Below are 15,951 nucleotides of genomic sequence, written 5' to 3' on the forward strand. Positions count from 1 at the left end.
CTGCCTGGCTGGGGAGCTTCTTTATAGCCTCTCACAGAATGGCCTGTCATGCCCTCCTAAGCTGAGCTAGAGATGCATCTGCTCCCTGAAATTGCCCGAGCGGGTGGCTGCCGGCCCCCAAGGCTCTCAGCAGCTCCCCGGACCTCCTGTATCTCACAGACCTGGCCTTTCTCCACCCACTGTCCGCCCAGCTCACTCTGGCCTCGCAACCCCACCAGAGCAGGCCTGCAGGTGTGTCGCTAAACCGTGACAAGTGTGAGGCCATGCAACGCTGTGTCCTTTCCACCCCTGGGAGCTGGATTTAGTGTTTCTGGCAGAAGGTAAGCCTCCCCTGCCTGGGACAGGCCCTTTAATTACAGGTGATATGTGGCTGGTGAAACTGTAGTGCCTCAGGCCCGGTGATTTAAGGAACAAGTGCAAGGCTGAAGTTACAGGTATTAACAGAGCTGTAGCAGGAGCTGGGGGAGCGGGCTGGGGTGGCCTGGGAAGCGGGGAGCCAGCCCTGGACGCGTCTGCTGCCTGTAGACCTTCCTGGGGCGAGGGAGGCAATCCCCCCGCCTCACTTGCAGAAGGAAAAACAGACCAGGCCACGCTGCACATGTGGTTGACCTGCAGTCCGCACTCCTGCAGTGAGCCCCTGGACTCAGTCTCCCCATCGGTACACAAGGAGGCAGGGTTACCTCACTTGCTCTCTCGGAGTGAAAATCTTCACACCAGATCATCTTAGTGACAAAAGCTAACACGGACAGACAGCTTGTTTTGTGCCAGGATTGTGCTAAGTTCCTTCTGAGCGTTTTCTTGTTTAATCATCAGTGGGTGAGAGAGTGGTGGTGGTTATTCCCATTTTACGGAAGAGGAAACTGAGGCTCAGAGAGATGAAGCAATGGCCCAAGACTGCACGACTAGCAAATGACCACATGGAGATTTTCAGCCCTTCCCTCTGACTCCAGAGCCCAACCTGATCTCTAGGCTCTGGGGATAATGAGAAGGACGTAAGGCCCAGTGTTTGCTCTGAAGGAGCCCCCGAATGAAGGTCACAGGTTTCCAGCAGATGGGGAATAAGGATGACAGGGGAGGACTAGGTTGCAAGGTGAGGGGTGAGGGAGCCCCCAGGAAGGGGGCTATCCTCCAGGGGGTGGCATCTGGAAGGATTCGTGGACGAGGCAGTGTGTGGGCCTAGGAGCCTAGGGCAGACAGGCCAGGGGGCATTTCAGGCCGCAGGAGCCCTGACAGCAGTGATGTGGTAGCAGGGATGCCTGGCAAGCACGGAGCACTTCTGTGTGGCTGGACCCCAAGGAAGGAGCCGGGAGTAAGTTACAGTAAAGACGGCAACAGTAACAGCACAGCTGACATCTGCTCAGCGCTCGCCGGGCGCCAGGCCAGGGCCTGAACTCTTCTCGGCAGCCCCCGGCTTGGCCTGCTAGGATGCGGGCTGCACGCAGGTCAGCAGGGCTGAGCAGGTGCAGCTCCGTCTGTATCTTCAGCTGCTCCCCGCCGCGCACATGGCCTCCCGAGTCCCGGCCCCATCACACCGGTGGTGGCGGCGGACTCTCACAGGAGCGTGCACCCCACTGTGAACCGTGACTGTCAGGGACCTAGGGTGTGCTCTGCTCCTGAGAATCACCCTGAAACGATCCTCACCTCCCTGGTCTGTGGGAAAACCGCCTTCCACAAAACTGGCCCCCGGTGCCGAAAGAGTTGGGGACCACCACTTCCCACGGTGCCCACCGGGACCCTGTCGAGGAGACGTGGAGGAAAAGAGGCACAGGGAGGGCAAGGGACTAGCCGAGGTCACCCCGCCAAGAGGCGGCGGGGCCAGGAACGGAGCGCGGGCGGCCGACTCCTGAGCCTGTGCCCCAGTCCTTTTCCCGGGGAGCGGAGACCTGAGGGCCCCGGGAAAATTCTGCTCGCTTGCAAGCTGTCGTGGGCCCTGTCTGCCTTCTGTGCCCGGGCTGCATCTGTGAGGCGAGGACAGGGCCCTGACTCCAGTGACGTCTGTCCGGGGATGCCGGGACCGCCGGTGTGGGCCTGGGGCACTCCCTGTGGCATCCGTGAGATGCAGGAGCAGGGCTGAGAGTGGAGACAGTCTTCACTGAGGGGCTCCGGCCAGCCGTGCCTCTCAGCTGGGTCTCCCTGGATCCCAGGCCCATGAGCGGAGACACCCCAACTCCTGAAGCGCCCCGTCAGGGAGAGCCTGGGCCCTGCCCAGCTGACCCACCCCCACCATCTGATGGCTGGTCAGGGAGGCCTTCCTCTCTCCAGCTGTGAACCCTCTGGCTGCTCCCTCGGGGCTCCCCACATAGAGCCACAGGCTTTGTGAACTGGAGGAGGCTTTAGGACCCGCCTAGGCCAGCCCCCTCACCTGAGCACAGAGGAAACCGAGGCCCAGAGGCAGACCCCACAGCAGGGGAGAAGCAAGGCCGGACTGGGGCTCAAGCCAGACGCAGGTTCTAGCCCTAATCTTGGTCCTTACTGGCTGAGTAGCCATGAACCAGTGCGTCTGTAAACTGGAGATCATAATTCCTACTTCTGGGTTCTGCGAGGCTCTGATGCGTTAAAGCATTCAGCACGGACCCTGCCTCAGATGAGTCATGATGATGGCTGGGGCCTCCCACCTGCTGCGTGACTCAGGACCCCTTGGGCCCTGGAATCAGGGCTCAGAAGAGGGTGCTCACTGAGCAAACCTGTGCCCCCACCACCCCCGCAAACACCAGCGCAGCCCCTGCCCGCTGAGGTTTACTCTGTGATGCGCGCGGGGTCAGCAAAGCCCAGACACTGGTCAGACCAGAGATGGAGGTTACTGTTCACAAGTCTGGTGGCCAGGGGAGGCAGGGGCTTAGCAGACACCAGGCATCCTGCAAAGCCTGCCGCAAACGTAAGCCCTGTGAGACAGGTCCTGTGTGATGCCCATCTCACAAGTGAGAGAAACGAGGCCAGAGCTGACCAGGCAGGAGACGAGCACGGAGAGCTCAGAGGTGGGACAGTGGCCCAGGCCACAAGGGCCGTGAAAGGCCAGGGGAGAGGCTGCGGGGGCTGGAACTCCGGGACGCCCCCACTCCCAGATCAGGCCACCCCACCCCAGCCAGGAGTTGGATCCCTGCTAGGAACAAGCTTGGCTCTGCCTCACCCTGCCCTTGGGAAAGACTCACTCCAATAGTGGGATAGAGCTGGTGGAAATAAGTGCTTATCGGCAAAGCTGGGTGATGGCCTCGTGAGTGTTCATTGTGCAGTTATTTGTGCTTTTTGATAGGCTGGAATATTTTCACAGTAAAATGTCAAGGAGGAAAAATAAAACACACAATCCTCTTCGCACAAAATGCCCCTTCTGCACAGCCCTTCCCTCCCCTTCACCCTCGCCTCCCCTGGAAATCGCTTTATGAGACTCAAGCAGCAAGAACGATTTACCTGCCCTCTGACTCAGGAAATCAATCCTAAGACGCTGACGGGACTGGAAAGACTGTCTGCAGAGCCCTCTGGGAAATCTCCCGCTGGAAGGGAGGGCTTTGACCTGGGGATTTGGGGGGCTGGGGGCTCTGCTGGGAGGCTGGTGGCCAAGTGCTTCAGGCCCCACAGGCGCCCTCAGGAAGGCGCTAAGGTCACCCTCACCTTATGCGGGAGGCCCGGGAAGCCAGCACCTGCCTGAGGGACCCACCGCCTGTAAGCAGAGGAACTGCGCCCCGGGGACCAAGTGACCCCAGTGCGGGCTGGGGAGGGCCAGGGGCGAGCTCTGTTCCAAGTCTCCGAACACCGGGACCTGATGCTCGTGGGGACACAGCTCTGTTGGAAGGGACAGAGGCTTTACCGGGCTGGGGAAAAGGACTTGAGACCCACCCAGAATCTCCAAGCTCTGGCCCATTGTTCTCAGAGGCTTGAGGGGTGGTGGTTAATGGAATAGCTTGAACTTAAAGTTGAACAGGAAGAACTTGAGCTGAGTGCCACTGCCACAGGTCAGATCTCAAATGTGCTTGCCCACTTGCCAAGGCCTCCCCAAGCTTCCGCAGGCTTCCAGAGTCTTCTTTAATAAAACTACAACGATGCAACCTGGTGAAATCGCCCATGTGTGTAATACATACCTCTGGGATACACTAGAAACATCCCCCACTTAGCCAGCCTTGCTGCTATTTAAAATGGGCTCCTGTCACACCCCATAGATTTCATCTCTGTCCAAATGGCACCTATTACAGGCCTAAACACGTTCACTCTATTGCCACATAAACTACAATGGCATGGCAGGTGGGGGCAGTTCTCAAAACACACTTGGAGAACTTCTGGGTGAAAGGCATCGGTACACAGTAGCACACGCGTGAAATTCAGATCCAACAGCAAGACCTGTGTCCTGGTCTCCCCACTATACTCTTGGGCATGTGTGTTTGTGTGTGTGTGTGTGTGTTGGGTCTGTGTTATGCATATGTGTGTGTGGGGGGGCTTCCCTGCTTGAGCTACTGGTAAAGAATCTGCCTGCCATGCCGGAGACATAAGAGACGCAGGCTTGATCCCTGGGGCAGGAAGGTCCCCTGGAGGAGGAAATGGCAACTGCTCCACCATTCTTGCCTGGAGAATCCCATGGACAGAGGAGCCTGGTGGGCTACAGTCCATGGGGTCGCAAGGAGTCGGACACGACAGAAGCGACTTAGCACGCAGCACACATGTGTGCATATGTGTGTGTGTGTTTGTGTGTGTGTGCGTTTCTGTGTGTATCTGTGCATATGTATCTGTGTATATGGGTGTGTGTTTGTGTGTGTGTTTATATGTGTGTGTGTTTGTGTATGCACATGTGTGCATTTCTGTATCTGTGTATATGTGTGTGTGTATATGTGTGTGTCTGTGTGTGTATGCGTGCATTTCTGTGTGTATCTGTGCATATGTATATGTGTATATGTGTGTGTGTTTGTGTGTGTATGCATGCATTTCCGTATTTGTGTGTATGCATATGTGATATGTGTGTGTTTGTGTGTGTGTTTGCATTTCTGTATTTGTGTATGTGTGTGTTTGTGTGTGTGTATGTGTCTGTGTGTATGCATATGTGTATATGTGTGTGTGTATGTGTGCATTTCTGTATCTGTGTATGTGTGTGTGTTTGTGTGTGTGTGTATGTGTGTGTTTGTGTGTATGCATATGTGTGTGTGTTTGTGTGTGTGTGTGCATTTCTGTATCTCTGTATGTGTGTGTGTATGCATGCATTTCTGTATCTGTGCATATGTATATGTGTGTGTGTTTCTGTGTGTATGCATATGTGTATATGTGTGTGTATGCGGGCATTTCTGTGTATATCTGTGCATATGTATATGTGTATGCGTGTGTGTCTCTGTGTGTGTTCATGTGTGTGTTTTGTGTATGTGTGTTTATGTGCATATATTTGCATCTGTGTGTGTGTTTGTGTGTGTGTGCGTTTCTGTGTGTATCTGTGTGTATGCATATGTGTATATGTGTGTGTCTCTGCGTGTGTGTATGCGTGCATTTCTGTATCTGTGCATATGTATATGTGTGTGTGTGTATGTATCTATGTGTATGCATATGTGTATGTGTGTGTGTACATTCCTGTGTGTATCTGTGTGTATGCATATGTGTATATGTGTGTGTGTGCGCGTTCGTTTCTGTATCTGTGCATATGTATATGTGTGTGTGTATGTGTCTGTGTGTAGGCATATGTGTATATATGTGTGTGTTTGTGTGTGTGCACATGTGTGCATTTCTGTAACTGTGTCTATGTGTGTGTGTGTGTCTGTGTGTGTGTATGCGTGCGTTTCTGTATCTGTGTCTATGCATGTGTGTGTCTCTGTGTGTGTTTTTGTGCGTGTTTTGTGTGTGTGCATTTATGTGCGTGTATCTGCGTCTGTGTGTATGCACAGGCACATGTGGGATTTTATTTCTCCATCAGCAGTAGCCCGAGTTGGGCCCCTCTCTGCCCAGCCTCACCGATTAACCGCCTCCCACGCTATACCACCCTCTCCCCCAGAGCAGTCAGCCACAGCCTCCAGTTGGAGTTGTTAACTTTATCTCCCACCACTTGGAAAGCACAACAGCTGGCAGGGGAGGGGCAAGGCAGGTGAGCGGTGCCGGCAGCCAGCTCTCTGCAGAGAGGGAGGTGGGGTGGATGGGCTGTGCCCGCAGCCACTGGGGACCCTTGTGACCCCGCTCACTCAGAAAGGCCCCCATCTCCAGGCAGGGAGGCTCTGCGCCGTGGCCGCTGACCCCGCCAGCAACCCTGGCCCCAGATTCCCAGCGCATCCGCACGCGGACTCCCACTGCTCCCAGGGTTGGGGGCTGTGACTCAGCTCAGCAGCTGCCACATGAAAGGGCCCCACTGCAGCTTGTATAAGTACAGACGCTGCGTTCCTCTCTCCTGCCACTGACGGCGGCTCCGTTTGGGAGCTTTTTGTCAGTATTTTTCCCCCTTGGCTGCCATTACTACTCAGTTCAATATTTAATTTTCCCATAAACCGAAGAGTTGTGCTTTTTCTTCTCCCTTTTTCTTGCTGGAGTTCCCCTCCTGCGGGTGGCATCTTGCTTCCTCGGGCTTCCGCTGGGAGAGAGGGGCATGGGCATGGCTGGGATTTCAGTCCTTCTGAAGTGGGGGCGGGTGGGAGGGCAGGGCGCCTAAGTCCCTCCTCCCAGCTCGCTCATTCGACAGATGTGTGCTGAGTAAACCCCTGTTTCGGGCCCTTGCATTGCGGCAGTAGACAAGAGTTTCTGTCCCCATGGCGCTGACGTTCTAGTGGGGGGTGCTGGGAAAAAGACAAGTGTGTGAACTAATATATGGAACAACTACACCTGACGATGCGCTCTGTGAAGAAATGACTAGTGCTGAGACAGGTACAGAAGCAGTGCCTCACTTGGACTGGGAGGTGGCATTTGAGCTCAGACTTGAAAGATAAGCAGGACCCAACCTTGCACAAAGCTGGGTGGAAGACTTCAGGCAAAGGCAGCAGCAGATGCAAAGGCCCTGGGGTTGAAATGTGCTTAGGGTGTTTATGGACCACAAAAGTCTCAGGATGTTTGGAGCATGGTGTTGGGGGGAGGGTCAAGACAAATCTAGAGGTGGGGCAGGGCCCACGGCATCGCAAGTTCTTGTGGGATTCCTTCCAGAGGCCATGTGCTTGTTTGCACTAGGAGAAGGGAAAGAAGGAAGAGAGCAAACAGGAGTTGAAACTGAATCCCTGTGTGGCAGGCTTGTATTAGCTCTGAGGTTAAAGACAAAGTTCTAGGCTTCAGAAAGTACACAGCCTAGTGGAGAAACAGACATGGGCCTGGGACAGAAGGATAAGCACCCGGGAGGATGTCAAGAAGAGGATGCTCCAGGAATTCAGTCTGGCAAAGTCCTGGAAGGCTGCCTGGAGGAGGCAACCTAAGGCCAGACCTTCATTACATGTACCCGCATCACAGCCAGGCAGTCTTGCTCTTTCCTGCTCGTTCTGCAGCCCAACTCTGAATCTGGGATTGCTGTTGTCCGGGATACTTATGCCTGGGACTGCCGCTGCTCCTGGGTCCACGGGGTCAATTCCAGCACAGAGCGGGAAGAGGACCACCTGCCTTGACAGTGGTCAGAGATCGTAGCAGGGAGGGGGGTCATGAGCAGGGAGAGGAGGCTGGGACTGGAGGAGGGAGGGGTGGAGGCAGATATGGGGGTCCGCACAGATGGAGCAGAGATGGGGTGGGGAGGGGAGAAATGGAGCTCGGGTGGAAAAGGGAACGGGAGCAGGTGGGGAAGGAAGAGAGACGGGGCTGGGCTGGAGGTGGGGGTGGGGCTGGAAAAGGAGGTGGAGACAGACGGAGACGGAGAGGGGGACATGGAGGTAGTCGGGGAAGGGGAAGCGCGAAGGGAGGCTCCAGACTGAGAGCCCAAGGAGCATGGTCCAGGGGAGGGAAGAGAAGATGCAGGGGCGGACGATGGCGGCACGGGGAGTGAACCGTGCCCGGAGGAGACCCCCGCCGACCGCTTGCCCTCGGGGCCGCCGGCGGTGACAGCAGGCCAGAGGCAGGGTGGCGCGCCCCCAGGACATGGCGACGGAGGAATGCTTCCATGGGGACGGTGGGAAGCCTGGGCCTCCACGCTGATGCGAGCAGCTCTGCTGTGCCGTCGTCCACACCACGGAGATCCATTGTCTTAAGAGCTTGATTGACAGTACATACTGCTAACACCTGCCCAGAAACATAACAAGACACATGAACGAGGCTCCCAATCAGGGTGTGTGTGGGTGGTGTGCGTGACTTGGGTGCAGACCCCCAGAATGTGTGTGTGTGTGTGGGGGCATTCGTGCTGTGCAGAGAATCCTGGACAGGGTCTGGAGGGCCTAGCTGCCAGTCCAGGCGCTGCCACTGACTGGCGGTGTGACCATAGGCAAGTCTCTCCCTCTGTCTGACCTCAGTTGTGCTAACCTGTAAAATGGAAGACCAGCGCTCTCCATAGAAATCTGCCTTTCATTGCACGTTTTCTCAGGACCACATGAAGAAAAGGCTTTGAGACGTGAAAATGAATTGGAATAGCATATTTATTAAATCCAGCATATTCTATGTATTATTTCAGGAAGTAACCATATAAAAATATTCATGATATACTTAAGGTGCTTTTTTAAAAAAATTGTCTTCCAGATTCAGTGTGTATTTTACACTTACAGCACACAGGAACATGGGGAAGCCACATTCCAAGTGCATAGTAGCCACACAGGGCGGGTGGCCACTGTATTGGGACAGCACAGGTCCAAGGCACGGTCTGGCCTCACTAAACTGTGAATGCCCCGAAAAGCAGACATTTTATTCTCCGAGATGGTAGCAAAGGGCCTCAAAGAAACAACATTAATACATTCTTCTGATAAATGCATCTGACATGCACTTTCAATATGCTTCCAGGCACCACTTTCTTATTTGTTTATTTGGCAGTGTTGGGTCTCAGTTGGAATTTCCATTGCTTCATGCAGGATCTTGGTTGCGCACAGACCCTCAAGCTGTGGCCCTCTGGGTAGGTTGTTCCATGGCAGGTGGGATCTCAGTTCCCTGATCAGGGATCAGACCCACGTTCCCTACACTGCGAGGTGGATTCTTAACCACCCACCAGGGAAGTCCCAAGGTACCACTTTGCTGAATTCTCAGCACTGCATAATTCCATTTGCCCAAGGCCACACAGCTGGGAAGAGCTACAGCTGGTCTTTGAACCCTGGGTAGTGTGATCTAGGGGCTTCCCGGGTGGCGCTAGTTGTAAAGACCCCGTCTGCCTGTGCAGGAGACATAAGATGTGGGTTTGATCCCTGGGTCGGGAAGACCCCCTGGAGGAGGGCATGGCCACCCACTCCAGTATTCTCGCCTGGAGAATCCCGTGGACAGAGAAGCCTGGCGGGGCTGTGGTCCACAGGGTTGCCTAAGAGCCAGACATGACTGAAGCGACTTAGCACGCACACACACAGTGTGATTTAGGGCACATACTCCGAACCATTGTCCTACACTATCTCTTTCATAACAGTCATACAGACGATATTAGTTAAAATTACTTTACTGTACTGCGGGCTTACTATGTGCTGGGCACCTGGTAAGCATCATCCCATTACTCCCCAAAGCCCTCCTATGAGGAAGCTTCTAGGTGTCTTATTACCGTTTGCTCAGTGAAAGTCAGAAAGAAGGAATGTGTGACTTCTAAAGGTGCCCCCTGCCCAGTTCTGAGTCTCTAGGATTCTTGGAGGGTACACTTATCCCTACATATTGACCACCATAAGCGGGGCCAGAGACTTACGCTGGTTGGTTGTCGGTTGGTTAGTCACTCAGTCGTGTCCGACTCTTTCATGGCCCCGTGGGCTGTAGCCCGCCAGCCTCCTCTGTTCACGGGATTTCCCAGACAAGGACCCTGGAGTACCATTTCCCTCTCCGGGGAGTCCTCCTGACCCAGGGATCAAATGCGTGACTCCTGCCTTGCAGGTGGATTCTTTGTCATCTGAGCCATTGGAGAAGCCCCACCAGAGAATTTTGCTAAGCTATAATTGACATGGTCCCTTGATCTTTGGGGCACCTGAGTTAAACAGAGCCACCCGCAGGAGCAGTTCCCCCAGGGATCTCAGTTAAAGGTCTGCTTGAGAACTGAGGTTTGTCAGGAAATGAGCCTCTACAATGGCTACACTGTGCGCTTCGGGCTAAAGGTGCCAACAGACAGGAACTCCTTTCTTCTCTCCAAAGACGGAGCTGGTGCGGTTTCATGCAGTGTTGGAGCCTGGGGTCCGGGAGTTCCGGTTTCAAATCTAAACTCTGTGAGATCCAGAAAGTCACTTCACCCCATAAGTTTCCCCATCAGCGAGAGAGGAATAAATAAACCCTTTCTGTAGACTCATGGTGAGGCTTAAATGAGTCAACACACGCTAAGGGCTCAGAACAGCTCCTCACTCCTAACATTGGCCACGGTTGGTTCTTGCCCTGAAATCCAGGCTTTTGGTGAGTTCTAGGAAACTTTGCTTGCAGACTCTGTGGCGTGTGGGTAGTTGAAACATCCTGGTGTCTCTCTCCCGTCTCGGAGCCCCAGCTCCACTTCCCATCTGCTTCCTACCATTTCACCCGTAATTACGATCCTCTGTCTAGTGTTCTCCCGTTGTTTCCTGTTTGTTCTGCTTCCCTTGCAACGGCATGTGGTGGCCATCTGAGTGAATGAATGGTTCATACCTGGCTTCGTCTCACTAGACCTTAAAATAGAGTTGCCAGGCGCCTGTCGCCCCCGCCAGACTGTGAGCTGCTCAAAGTGCTGTATCCATTTCATCACCAAGCGCCTACGGCAAGCACCTGGCACCGTGCCCAGCACCTAGTAGGTGTCAGGAAGCGTTCGTTGGGTTTAATTAAACTTAACTGGAGTGAAAACCCCTTGCAGGAAGGAAACACTCACCGCTCTTCATTTTCTCTGCACCCCCCACTGCACTTGACCCAAGGCTACAAGAAGCCAGAACTGACAGCCTTTCCTAGGCAAAGGCCTAAGAGTCTAGATCCTGTCCTGCGGATGACAAGGCGGTTGGAGAAATGAACTGCAGGAAGCCTATAAATTCCAGTGAATTCCGAGCATGCACTAAGCCCTTTCATAGCGATTTGCTGGTTCATCCTTGGAATATGTCTGCCAAGGATTAGTCCCGTTTAGCAAATCGGGAAGCTGAGGCTCTCGGTTTTGGTAATTTGCCCAAGGATGAAATGGAGGAGGTGATGACCGCGTTGAAACGCTGGCTCCACGTTTGACTGTCAATGCTGCGTGGTGCCTAGGGGCACTGGCTTTGGCAAACCAGCCAGTGGTGAGCAGTGAAAACAGGGCAGAGAGCTGGCGGAGGCGGGACCGACCAAAATAAGCCCGCTTTAGGGAAAAGGATAAAAGAGGGCAGGTTGCTGGCTTCAAATACCTCTCAAGGTCATCCTCTCGCTCCGCGGTCACCCTCTCGCCCCATGGTCACCCTCCCGCTCCGCGGTCACCAAGGTCTAAGCGACCCATCTCTCTGGCTTAAATAGCACTCTGTGTTTCCAGCTCTTCAAAATGCAACTCAGATCATGTTGCTGCTCTTGTTTGAAGCTTTCAATGGCTCCCTACTGCTCTCAGGACAAAGAAAAACTCACAACCAGTGCTGGGCTGGTAAACCTGCTCTGTGGGGGCCCCGGGCTGGGGGCAGGAGAAGGAAATAAACAAGGAAGCCCTGATTTGCAGTGGTGGCTGATTTCCATGGTGTAAGGATACCCATTGGGCCATCTGTTTCAATCTAGCAGCGGTTTAAGAACTGGTTCACAATTCCCAGGAATGTCACAGTCAGCTCCCAGGAGCTGTCGGGAACCGGCCCCCGCACACCGCTGTGAGCGGTGACCTGCTGCCAGTGTCCTGCACGTCTCCCGAGCCCCACCGGGTACCTCAACCCCACCTTGCCCTCCCACCACAACATCCTGCCTCCCACACCCCTCCCCTCCCCCGCCCCGCCCCGCCCCGAGCCAGCTGCCACGAGGCTTTTGCACATACTGTTCCTTCCACCTGCCACACTTGTCCTCTGACTTCTGCTGCTCCCTCAGATCACAGCACAAGGTCACTTCCTCAGGCCTGGCTGGGTCCCTTCACACTTGGTTACGCTGGGTATCTGATGCCCTGAGCACAGTGGACCATGGTGATCTCTCCATTCCTGGTTATCTTCCCCACCAGCCTGTAAGCCCCAGGTGGCAGGGCCCTCATTTGTATGCCCAGCAGGGACATCATTCTCACGGCGGTTGATATCGGGGGCACCCCCTGGAATTGTGCAATGTTTGTCCTCTGCCATAGCGCCTGTTGGGTTTCCCTGGGGGCTCAGCTGGTAAAGACTCTGCCTGCAATGTGGGAGACCTGGGTTTGATCCCAGGGTTGGGAAGATCCCCTGGAGAAGGGAAGGGCTACGCACCCTAGTATTCCTGTCTAGTGAATCCCATGGGCAGAGGAGCCTGGCGGGCTATAGTCCAGGGGGTCACAAAGAGTCAGACATGACTGAACAACCTTCCCTTTCACGCTTTCCACCGCACCCAGCAGAGGACCTGGCCCGTCCCAGGTCATCAGTGGCCTTTCCTGAACCTTCCAGTGAAGCCTCGCTCTCCCTGTGCTTCTCTTCTGGTAGCTCCGCCCACCTCCATCGAGGTGGTGGCCGCTGACACCCCGGCCCCCTTCAGCCGTTACCAAGCCCAGAACTTCACGCTGGTCTGCATCGTGTTGGGAGGGAAACCGGCGCCCACGGTGAGTACCGCTGCAGCTGCCCCTGCTGCGTCCCCTCCTGCATGGCTTGTCCCGCGGCCCGTGTCAGCACGGAGCTCACCTGCAAAGCAAGGGACAGAGGCCGCTGTCCGCGTAGGTGCGCTCTGCTCTGTCTGCCTGGTCTGACCCTGCCCGCTCATCTGACCCGCCCGGATGTCCGTGAGTCTCTCTTGCCTCCTGGTGAGGTGAGGAGGACCCCCACGTCTCCTGGACCCTGAAGTCCCTGAGCTGCAGTGAGGGTGGTCTTCAGGGGATCCCAGCTTCAAGCACACCCCTACCCCAGTAACTGAACAGGATGGAGACCGATGAGGCCCCGGGAAGGGAAGCGGAGTGGAGAGAGGCCCCCACTGTGTCCGTGACAGAGCTGGGACTCAAGGTCATGCCCTCCAGCTCCAAGTCCGCTGCAGAGGGCAGGAAGGAAGGAGCGAGGGCGGGAAGGGGAGAGGAACGGGGGAGGAAGGACACGGGGACTCTCTGCTTTGGCCGACTCCTTATGAGACCCACCCCACCCACTGTGAGGGGACGCTTCCCTGCTGGCTCAGCAGTAAAGCGTCCATCTGCAACACAGGAGATGCAGGTTCCATCCCTGCATTGGGGAGACCCCCTGGAGGAGGGCATGGCAGCCCACTCCAGTATTCTTGCCTGGAGAATCCGTTGAACATAGGAGCCTGGAGGGCTACAGTCCATGGGGTCACAAGAGTCGGACACAACTGAGCGACTAAACCACCGCCGCCGACCACTGTGAGGTCTGCTGGTGCAGCTCCTGAGTTGTCACGGCAGCTTGAGGGGGTCGGGGGAGGGTAGGACCTGAGAGCATCCAGGGCGCTGGGTTCCAGCCCCTGACGTTACTTGTGCGAAGTGACCCTGAGTAGGAAAGCCCCCTCTGCCTCTCAGGGTTTTGAGGAGGTTTAGAGTGTGGACAGTATTACAGATTTTCAGCATTTTTAGAAGCAGCAGGACCTGGTTGATCTAAATGAAATATACATGGAAGCCCCGTGTAGAAGATCTTTAAAAGTATAGGAAGGCCAAGTTGCCCTAATGGGTCCCTGAGGCTCGTCTGTGGAACCCTTAGGGCTCCCTGCAAACTCCCCTGGTGGCTCAGCTGCTAAAGAATCCACCAGCAATGCAGGAGTCACAGTGGATGTGGGTTGGATCCAGGCTGGGAAGATCCCCTGGAGAAGGGCAGTTACTCACTCCAGTATCCTTGCCTGGAGAATCCCACGGACAGAGGAGTGTGGCGGGCTGCAGTCCATGGGGTCACAGAGAGTCGGACACAACTGAGCGACTACGCAGAGCACATGGGGCTCCCTGAACCGTTTGAGGACCCATGGGGTGCACGCTCCCAAGGCCCCTTCCAGTTTTGAGTTTCAAACATCACAGGTATTGGGAGGGGTAGAGTGGAGTTAGCGGCGTCCCTGGTGGCTCACGTGGTAAAGAATCCACCTACAATGCGGAAGACCTCGGTTCAATCCCTGGGTCGGGAAGATCCCCTGGGGGAGGGCATGCCAACCCACTCCGGTATTCTTGCCTGGGAAAGCCCATGGACAGAGGAGCCTGGCGGGCTGCAGCCCATGGGGTCACAAAGTGTTGGACACGACTGAGCAGAGAGTGGACCATGGGCAGGGGGAGTAGAGTTCCAGGTGGGGAGGCGGTTCTCCTTCCAGACCCTCGACTGTCTCACAGGTAGGATCCGTGGGGGTGATCTTGGGACCTGGGCCAGTTCACCCCAGGCTGTAGCCCAGGGAGACCCAGCTGCCCAGGACGGGACAGGAGTAAATAGGTGTGAGGAGAAGTGAAACAGGGCAATAAGCAGGTGCCCAGAAGCACAGCGGGCCGTGGCGGGTGCAGAAGGAGCCTGTCATAGGTCCTGCCCCCTGACCTTACAGCCCCAAGGACACAGACCAAAAGCAGCCTCAAAGCCAGCAACCGGCGAGGGCAGGACACGGTCCCAGGATTTCCCCCTCGGAACCCATAAGGAGGTCTGGCCTCCCTAAAGTGAGACAAGCTGGTCTTTTTCCCCAAAGAAAAACTCCTTTTCTGCACAGCACACGCACACAAAATTCTACTCACGGTCCCGAGGCTGCCGGGAAGACCTCCCCCTGCCCCCACCCCCGCTCGGGCTCCTGCCATTTAAGACATAGCAATATGAAATTCAAATATATACGAGATCCTCATCTCCCCACGTTCCAGGCACCTTACGTTTGCCTGGGACATCAGAACTTGAAAGAATTCTTTGATATAAATTACAAACCTGCTTTTGAAGCACTTTTCAAAAAAAAGGGGGAAAGAAAGAAAAACCCCAAAGCAGGCTATTATGTGCATAAGAGATTCTTCATTGGCGCTATAAATGCTGACAGCCTCTGCGCACCCCACATTTCATGCACCCTCCCCCCGTGCACCAGTGTCCCCAGAGCTGCTGCCTGGCCTACCCTCTCCCTGCCTCCCATCGATTTATTTATCTCATTTATTTAAAAAAAAAAAAAACACCCAATCCCCACAGGCCTCTGGGTGCATGTACCAAAATAAAAAGACAGCAAATTAAATTAAATGCCGCCTCTCCAAACTCGAAGTCCCTATTAGCAGAGAAAGCGAGAGGACGCCAGCTTTCGCCCCGTCCTGCGCCAGCGCCCTCCCACACACACAGCTGCTTCCTGCCTTCCATCTCTAACACCACCAGGATGTGGCTCGCACACACACACACTCTCCTCTGACATCTCATTTACACTCTGGTGCCCGTCTCCCTTCCTGCCCTGCTCTCTCCAGGTGGGCGGCGACCACCCCCTGGCAGCCTTGGGGGTGGGGGAGGGCTGCCAGGCCTGTGTCCAGGGTCCTGTGTTTGCACACTGTTTCTGAGCATCCGGCAGCCTCAGGAAGTAGGTGACCCTGTTCCCTTTGTGGGCTGGGTCACTTCAGTTGAGTCCAACCCTGTGCGACCCCATGGCCTGTAGCCCCCAGGCTCCTCTGTCCATGGGATTCTCCAGGCAAGAACACTGGAGTGGGGTGCCAGGTCCTCCTCCAGGGCATCTTCCAGGGCTCGAACCTGAGTCTCCTGTGACTCTTGCATTGCAGGCGGATTCTCTACTGCTGAGCCACTGGGGAAGCCCCAGTATTCCAAGTAAGGAAGCTGAGGCTCAAAGAAGCTCATTGGCTGAGCCTCTACCACCAGAGCTGCGTGTCCCTGTTGAACGGAGCTGCCTCAGAGTGCTTGGGGTGCTGGAGGGGTAGGGGTAGAGAGGGGTCCATCC

The 15,951-nt window shown here is 55.3% G+C and overlaps 1 protein-coding gene across 2 annotated transcripts in view; it reads left to right on the forward strand.

The window, feature by feature from the left end:
* Window positions 1-15,951, forward strand: part of IGSF21 (immunoglobin superfamily member 21) — a 274,585-nt gene that overhangs the window by 245,753 nt on the left and 12,881 nt on the right. For both annotated transcript variants that reach the window (XM_088841593.1, XM_088841596.1), the window contains exon 5: window positions 12,573-12,688. In XM_088841593.1, coding sequence (XP_088697719.1) covers window positions 12,573-12,688 — 116 coding nt within the window. The remainder of the gene's footprint in view (window positions 1-12,572; window positions 12,689-15,951) is intronic.

This window comes from Moschus berezovskii, chromosome 2 (genome assembly GCF_049115385.1).
Source record: "Moschus berezovskii isolate FMDL1 chromosome 2, NW_MosBer_1.0, whole genome shotgun sequence".
NCBI classification, from domain to species: domain Eukaryota; kingdom Metazoa; phylum Chordata; class Mammalia; order Artiodactyla; family Moschidae; genus Moschus; species Moschus berezovskii.